The sequence below is a fragment of the Sus scrofa genome, chromosome 5, assembly GCF_000003025.6.
Source record: "Sus scrofa isolate TJ Tabasco breed Duroc chromosome 5, Sscrofa11.1, whole genome shotgun sequence".
NCBI classification, from domain to species: domain Eukaryota; kingdom Metazoa; phylum Chordata; class Mammalia; order Artiodactyla; family Suidae; genus Sus; species Sus scrofa.
The window spans coordinates 9,799,733-9,807,999 of record NC_010447.5 but is presented as its reverse complement, the minus strand read 5'-3'; the positions used below and the strand labels follow the sequence as shown (position 1 = coordinate 9,807,999).

Here is an 8,267-nt window from a genome sequence, read left to right as displayed (position 1 = left end):
CCAGGGCCGAGGGGAGGAGCCCGGTGGACGGTGTGACGGTAAGATTCCGTGTCTTTGCAAGTGGTAGAGACGGGGCGGCCGTGAGTCTGGCTTCGCCTGGACAGTCCCAGTCCACACCTGTGGCCTAGGGCAATTAGCAACAGTGGCTCTTTTCCCTCTGAGTGTCCCTGTTTGGACAGTACGTGGTCATCCTGAGAACAGGAGGCATGCAAGAGGGTGTGAGGTGGGGGGCAGGGTCCAGGTTGGAGGGGGCTAGTTTCCTGCTTAGCAGCTTTGAGTGTGCAGGTCCCAGGCAGGACCGGGAGCCTGGAGAGAGGGATGGGCTGTCACCACGAGGGTCCCTTAGAGCAGTTAGCCTGCACCTCCTCTCTGAAGTGACAGCCGGGGTGGAGGCCAAGGGCACAGACAGCCTGGGTTCCAATCACAGCCTCTGTGACCCTGCGCTGCTTCCTCACGGCCTGTGCCTCAGTCTCTCTTTCTGTGAAGGTGGCGAATAGGAGAACCTACCTCATTAGGTCGCCAGGAAGCCTGGGTGAATTCACATTTGTGAAGGGCTCGGAATGGTGCCTGCATAGTCAGTGCTCCAGGAGCACTTGTTAAATAAGATGCAGTCATTGCTCTGGTGGCTCAGGGGCAGGTGTAGACGTGGTGCGAACTGGCCAGGCCTCTGCAGGGCTCCCACACCTTCCTGGGGCACGGAAGGAAAAGGAGACCAGCGGGGCCAGGGGGCTGCCATGGGCCGGCTCTCCTGAGGAGTGGGGATGAATGGAGTCGGGGTCTGCGGTGCGAAGGCCACGTCCCCCACTGGGCCCTGGTCACCATGTTCATGATTGAAAGAAAGGGGTGTCCAGTTTGTGGGGAGAGAATAAATAGACCAGATTGCCCCCCCCCCCCGGCTTCCCAGCCAGGGTGAGCCCTGGAGCTCCCTGCACTTGGTGCAAAGTGCCACTGAGGCAATAGCCCGGGGCGCCCCTCGAGGGCGTGGAAGCAGATGTCAAGGACAGTGGTGGCGTCCACAGGGACACATGTCCAGAGCAAAGCCCAGGACACCCCCGTGTGTTCTCTGGGGAGAGGAGACCCAGTACTCCGCTGGGAAAGGCTCCCTCTCAGGATGGTGACTGCCACCCCCCTGCTCTCCCAGGGCCGCAGGATGGAGTCATGGAGCCATTTGCTCTCAACCAAAGGAGCCTGGGGATTCAGCGCCAGCCCAAGACTCTGGGACCTGTGCGCTCCCTGCTCTGGGTCCCTCCAGAAGCAGGTGCTGGCAGCGGGGCTTCAGTGCTTGGCTCTGAGCGCATGGCTGGAACCGGGACACCCCCTGCCCGCCCCCCGCCTTCCTTCTCCATCTCTGCCACTTCCCCCCCGCAACACCCGCTGCGTCAGGGCCTCAGACTCCCTCCTGACCGCCACCCAGGTGGCAGCCAGAGCCAGAGCTGCAGGGACGGAACCTGTCTTTCAGCTCAGCTTTATGAACTTTGGATTCACACCCAGACCCTGCCGTGTACAGCAGCTTCACCGGCAGGACCAGGGCCTGGCCACCGCCCGCTGGGCAGATGAGGGAAGCAGCTCCCCACGTGGGCCCCGGGGAGTGTGCCAGGCCCTCTCGGGGCAGCCGGGACTCTCAGAAGGAACTGCCAGATCCCGAAGCCCCTGGTCTCGCCCACGTGGTGCCTCCGAGCTACACAGACTCCGAGTCCAGCCCTGGCTCTGCCTCCCCCTCGAGTTCCGAGGGCGCAGTCCCCGGGCTCAGCACCTCCAGGGCCTCGAGGTCACCAGGCTTCTCAGTGCTGGTGGGCAGGGGCTCAGAGTCCACTTCGGCCTCAGCGTCCTCTGTGTCGCTGGCCCCGCCCTCGGCGCCTGGGCTGGCTGGGGCATCCTGAGAGCAACGCTGGCAACACTTGGTGGCGACAGCCATGAAGACACCAGCCAGGGCCACCTCAGAGCCCGCCAGGTAGAAGATGATCTCATAGTTCTTCAGCGCATCCACCAGGCGGCCTGGGGAGGGCAGAGGGGCGGTAAGGGCCTGCGGGGACCCCATCCTCCACGCACACACCCCGCACCCTCAGATAAAGGGCAGTGCTCTTGCTGGGGCTCACTGGGGACACACCTAGTCATTAATCCCATTTTACAGATCAAAACCCTTGAGGGCTGAACCTTAACACCCTCACTTCACCTCAGTTAAATGACACAGGGCCCTTGGTGGGGCAGCACTTCACAGTTTACAAGGGACCTCCTGTCCCCCGGATTCAAACCCCACATGTACCCTGTGACTCGCCCTGGGGGAGATATTTGACCTGGGAGTAGCGAGAGGGCTCTGGACTCGGCCCTGCGCTCCTGGGAGCCCCAAACCCTTGCTCTTTCTGCTAAATTTCCCTGGGGGCTGGCCAAGTCTCCCCCCACCCAGGAGACCCCAGACTGAACTACCATTAGCACGGGCTGGGGGCAGGCCTTGCGGGTTGGTGACTCCTATTCCCTTCTCTCCATTTTCCAAGTTTTCTATCACAGGTACATGGTACTTTCATACTCGGGACAATCTTTTCATTGCAAATATTTCCCCCAAAGTGTGGTTCCTCTGTGGGCTCCTCCCTCTCTCGAGGGCACCCTTGTGCAGTCCACACCCGGCTGTGACCCTTCAGTCTGCATCTCCGTGTCCTCGGGGAGGTGCCCCAGTGTCCCCTTGGCCAGCTGCCTGCCCGAGTCCCTCTAAGCAGGACCCCAGACCTGCCTTCCTGGCCAGGCCCCTGCCCAGCCAGCCAGACCCATCCCCATCCACCACCCCCCCCCAAACACACACAGCCTGGTAGAGTCCTTCACCTTCTCACCCTGCGTCTTCTCTGCCTATTAGACCCACCCTAGGGTCACATAATAGAAGATGGGAAGATGGGTCCCTGAGCCTCTGGCTGGTTTGGGAGCTTTAGGGGGTGGGCTTGAGGGCCACCCATACAGGGGTTCAGGGTCTTTGTGGTTCCCACTGGGCCAGGTGAGATGACAGAGCTTGGTGAGGGTGCTCAGCGAGCCTAGCCCTGGAAGGATGGGCCACTCATCCCATCTCAGGTGCCGCCTGGGCCCCAGCAAAGGTGGCCCCTGTCACCACTCCTCCTGCAGCCTGGCCTCAGCTCTCTCCTGCTCACAGGCAGGTTCCTGCCATTTCAGGGATAACCTGAGAGCCCAGGAAGACCCTAACGTCCCCCACCCCTGCTTTACTTGTTTAGGAACAGGATCCCCCAAATGCCCCCACCCCATGCTGTCTCCTGTGGGGTCTACCCCGCCCTGTGAGGCTGCAGCCTGTGCTGGAGCCTCCCCTTCCACTTTCCCCAGGAGGACTTCTAAGACGTGATGAGTACAGAGTGCCCACCAGGCAGTGCGCGCGGTGGAAGACCCCAGCGCCTCTCCTCCCTGTGAGCGCAATGAGCACCCTCTCTGCTCCTGATTCCCTAAAGGCACAGTCCCTATCTCGGTCACCCTCAGGGCCACTCAGTTTAGTGTTTCAAAGATATGGGCACTGAGCACAGTGCAGGGCTTGGCTCTGATTCTGGGGCTGCACCTCGCCCTGGGCCTCTCTGCCTCAGCTGCCCACCGGCAAAAGGAAAATAAGCATCTATCTGCACATCCCAAGGCCTTCATGCCATCTGCTGGAGATGAGCCAGCAGGCCAGCTGCTCTCCACTGGCACATTTCTGGCACATTTCCTGGCTTTTCCATCCCCACCCAGAACTGGTGGTATCGCTTGGAGAAGAGGCTAACTGGCCATGGGAAGCGGCGTCCACCCCACCGGGCTGTCTCCCCGGATGGGTCCCTTCCTCTCATCTCTGGATGTTCCATCTGGGCCAGGAAGGGGGCTTCCCTCGAACTTAGGGGCACGAGGCCGCGCCACCCCCTCCTCCTGCGGAGCGCACCGGCAGAGGGCGGTCCGATGAGCACAGCCACGGCCTCGAGGAGTAGCACCAGGCCCAGGGCACTGGGGAATCGGGGCGCACCCACGGCCGCCATGAGCACCTCGAACTGCAGCGCACCCACCATGCCGTAGGAGAGGCCGAAGGCGATGCAGAATGCGACAAGGGCGCTGTAGGACCGCGCGCGCGCGCTGCTCAAGTCCGTGAGCCCGTTGGCCATCAAGGCCAGGCTGAAGAGGTAGGCGACGTGCGGTCGCAGGCGCGCCAGGCCGGCCAGAGCGCCGCACGCCGGCCGCGCCACGATGTCTACGAAGCCCACGATGGAGAGCAGGAAGGCAGCCTCGGAGTCAGGCACGCCCGCGTCCTTGGCGTAGTTCACCAGCAGGATGGCGGGCACGAAGAGCCCGAGCGCCATCAGGAACTTGGTGACGGCGTACACCGCGAAGGCGCGGTCGGTGCACACGGCCACGTCCAGCAGGCGCCGGCGGGCCCGGCCGCCAGAGGGCGCCTCTTCGCGCAGGCGCAGTCCCTCGCAGTCCGCCTCCGCCTCCCCGGGAGCGTCGCCCGCGCTGTCCCTGCGCGGTCGCGGGTCGGACCCTGGCGGCGGCCGCATGACAGCCCCGCACGCGCAGCAGTGCAGCAGGAGGCCGCCGAGCAACAGGAAGCCGCCGCGCCAGCCGAAGCGCTCGAGCAGCAGCTGGCCGAGCGGCGACAGCGCGGACAGGAACACCGGGCTGCCCGCCGCCGCCAGCCCGTTGGCCAGAGGCCGCCGCCGCTCGAAGTACAGCCCCAGCATGATGAGCGACGGCTGGAAGTTGAGGGCCAGGCCCAAGCCTGCGGGCGAGGAGGCGCTGTGCTGGGCTCCCTGAGGGCGCCCCACCCCAGTCCCCAGCGTGAGGGAAGGACGAGGCCCCGACAGGCCGGCAGACCCAGGACAACTGAGCCGAGGGACGAGGACAGCCTCTCGTGGGGAAACTGAGGATGGAGGTCTTGCAACAAGAACTCCGGACCCCCACCTGCACCCCCACCCCCGCCCCCAAAAGGGAGGAGGGCAGTGGGTGCCCTCACCTGTGAGCACCCCAGCCGTGAGATATAGCTCCAGGAGGCGCGTGGCGAAGGATGCTAGGATCATGCCTGCCGAGGCCAACAGCCCACCCACCAGCATCACCGGCCGACACCCAAAGCGGGTCACGAGGATGCTGGACACTGGACCTGTGGGCAGGGCAGGGTCACCACTCAGGCTGGAAACAATCTCCTCTCTGGTGGACATTCCAGGTGTTTTGTACCTCCCAGCCTTGAGACAGCTCAAAGGGATAAAGCCACCCCTGGTTCAGAGAGCGCTTGCTTGTCTGGCCAAGGTCACATAGCGTGACTGGGACCCACTGAAGGACACCCTAGGGGGAATGCAGGGGAGGGACCTGTACTGGTCCCCAGCCCTCCTAAGAATATGGAAACCAAAACAGAAGGGGCGGACCCACTTTTTTTTTTTTTTTTTTTTTTTTTTTTGCTTTTTTTTAGGGCCTCACTCAGGGCATAAGGGTAGGTTCCCAGGCTTGGGGTTGAGTGGGAGCTGCAGCCACTGGCCTACACCACAGCTCACAGCAACGCCGGATCCTTAACCCACTGAGCAAGGCCAGGGTTCAAACCCGCAACCTCATGGTTCCTAGTTGGATTCGTTTCCGCTGTGCCTTGAAGGGAACTCCCAGAGGGAACTTCCCAGAGGGAACCGCAGCCTGAGCTGCCTTCCTCCCCAGGCTTCCCCACCCCTCACCTCCAGCCCTTCCCCCTGCTTGGCCAGGATAACTCCAGCATCTCCCCCACCCCACGATGGTTAGGGCTTCTGGGATGGGAAATCTTAGTTTCTCCACCTGTAACATAGGCAGATGTGGGTCTTTTGACGGAAATGGAGGGCCCCTTCCAGCTGGCTAAGCTTGCCAGGTCAGCCACTTGGCTGCTGTCCCCATGCCCTCTCCTCCATCTCCCGTGCCAAGGTTTACACAGGAAGCAAGGGGTTTCCATGCCCGTCCCGAGGGGCCTGGGGGATGCTCAAAGGGTCAGTGTCTCCTGGTCCCTGATCCTGACCCTCAGTTCTGGGCCTGGGGGGAGCGAGAAGGGACCCGCGAGGGGGCGCTGACCGGTGCCGTAGAGCATGGCCAGCATGATGGAGGACACCCAGGCTGTGTCACTGTAGCCCGCGCCGAAGTCGCGCATAAGCGCCCGGAAGAAAACGCTCACTGCCTTGGGGAAGCCATAGGCGAAACCGGTGATCACGAAGCAGGCGCCCAGCACCGCCCAGCCCCAGCCGCCGTCTGGGGGGCCGGGGCCCCGCCGGGGGACGCTAGCGCCCATCGCCGCCGCCTCTGCTGGGGGAGAGGGGACAAGAGGGAGCAGCGAGGGTCTGTAGCCCAGATGAGAAAGGGGGATGGGGAGCCAGCGTGGGGAAACTGAGGCAGGGAGCTACCCACGAGAGCCCTGCTTGGAAAGGAGCCAGCAGGAGGAACCGAGTATCTCTGAAAATCTCACCCAAAAGCCCCCTCCTCTAACGGGACGTGAAGCTGAGGGGAGGAGAATAGAGCCGTTCCCACCTGATTCGCGACTTTAGGAAGACGCCCTTGGAGGACACGCCTTGCCCCTCAGGATCTAGTAGCGGCAGGAGAGGGGGTCTGGGTGAGGGGGAGAACCCTGCAGCCAGGGTGTCCCTGGAAGTGTGTGTGAGGACCGACAAGTCCCCAGTGCGCACACGTGAGGGTCTCAGGACAAACGACCAGCACGGGTGTGGGGTGGGGGATGGGTGGGAGACAAACAACTGCTGCAACATGGGTGACTGTTCATTTTCCTCCTTGGCCCTGGGCTATGTTCCTAATTTTTCTGTGCTCAGGAATATCTATTGTCGTTTAGAACATTATGGAAGAAGAAAACCAAACACGTGGTAACAGCATTAGCCGTGTCTCAGGCCAAGGGAGCCGAGTTCCGCTTCACCCCAGCTTAGCCACGGATTTACTCTGACTTGGGCAGCTCCCCTCCCCTGACTGAGCCTCAGTTTTCCCACCTGTAAGATGGGTGACTGATCACCCCAGGCCAGCTGGGAATCTTGGGGGTTGGGGTAGTTAGAACCTCGGGTTCCACTGGACAGATGGGGACCTTTGAGGGGGCGCTGAGAGACCCTCTGCCCTTCAGACCCTTAGCAGCCCCCCAACCCCTTCACACTCCCAGAGCTCCACCCAGGGGTTCATGCAGCCACCCCAAGTGTCCCATAACAGACCGAGGTTGGGGGGGCTCCCTCACAGGCAAGATGGACCACGGGCAGGGCAGGAGCCTCCCTCCCTCTCACAAACCCTCTGTGCCAGGGCCTCCCGCCTGGAATTGGGCAATGCCAAGGGCCCCGTGGGTATCTGGGACTCTGCCCTTCTCCCACCAAGACCAAGTTCTGGCTTCTCCTGTGTTGCCCCTCACCACAGCTGCGTCCCTGGGCTTGAGGACCAGGGCAGTGGGTGGTCCCTGGCAGCCCTGGCCCCATGCTTACCTGAGCCGCCCTGTGGGTTGGGTGTCCAGCCTCACATCTCTTGAGGTCTGCAAGGAGAGGCCGCCTCACTGGCTCTCCCTTGAAAGCCTAGCCTGATGGGAGCGCAGCTGAAGACACCCAGGCTTCCTGCAGATCAGCTGCTGGCTCCTGCAAGCCTGGGGCTTAATGTTCCCCCACCCCCACCCCCTCTAAGAGGCTTGCACCTGGGAGGGGAGAAGGGACAGAGCAGCCACCATAGCACTGAGCCAGGTCGGGCCCCCTGGTGGGCTCCCTGTCCCAGGCCTGTCTCAGGAGAGCTGGAGATAAGGGAGGTCCCTTCACCTCCTGGAGCCTCAGGGCAGAGGACACACAAAGTCCTGCCCTGATGGGGGGGGGTGTCCTAGTGGTACAAGGGGCACAGGAGGGACCCCAGGAGCCCTGATCGGTTCAGTTCCCTGCCCGCCCCACACTCCCAGGCCACATTCCAGGAGGGGCCTCTGCAGCTTTCCTCTGGATAAGGCTAATCCAGGCCGGAGAGCCTGGGACTGAGGGGGCAGGGAGGGGACAGAACAAAGGGTGCTGTGTCCCAGGGTGCCAGAGGGTGACTTGCTGGTGGTCCCTGACCTCAGCCACTGCTACCCCTCCCCCTCTGGAGAGGCCCCTGTTTCCCGGGGAACCCAGAGAAGAAATGAGCCTGGGTCAGAGGTGGGGACGTGCGGCTTGTGGGGTTAGGGCAGACCTGAGGACTTAAAATGAGGGGCGTGAGGGGCTGGGAGAGAGTGAGGCCTCCCAGGGGACCGCCACTCTAGTGGGACCTCCTGACTCCCTTCTCCGGGGGAGGTCTCCATCCCCAGCCTGTCCCACCCTGTCCCT

General features: G+C 62.7%; 1 protein-coding gene across 1 annotated transcript; it reads right to left on the bottom strand.

Moving 5' to 3' along the window:
• Nucleotides 1,450-8,170, bottom strand: SLC16A8 (solute carrier family 16 member 8). Its single transcript, XM_021091500.1, has 3 exons — nt 6,028-8,170; nt 3,896-5,104; nt 1,450-1,995 (listed from the first exon to the last, which is right to left on the bottom strand). Exons 1-3 carry the CDS (start codon nt 6,239-6,241, stop codon nt 1,679-1,681), a joined length of 1,740 nt encoding a protein of 579 aa, XP_020947159.1. The 5' UTR covers nt 6,242-8,170; the 3' UTR covers nt 1,450-1,678.

Bases quoted from the DNA above. Each gene is read 5' to 3' on its own strand.
- SLC16A8 (XM_021091500.1), bottom strand. From the start codon at position 6,241: ATGGGCGCTAGCGTCCCCCGGCGGGGCCCCGGCCCCCCAGACGGCGGC. The intron at 5,105-6,027 runs GTCAGCGCCCCC...CCCTGCCCACAG, and splicing joins GGCCATGCTCTACGGCACCG to GTCCAGTGTCCAGCATCCTC. The intron at 1,996-3,895 runs GTGCGCTCCGCA...TGCCCTCCCCAG, and splicing joins CATCGGACCGCCCTCTGCCG to GCCGCCTGGTGGATGCGCTG.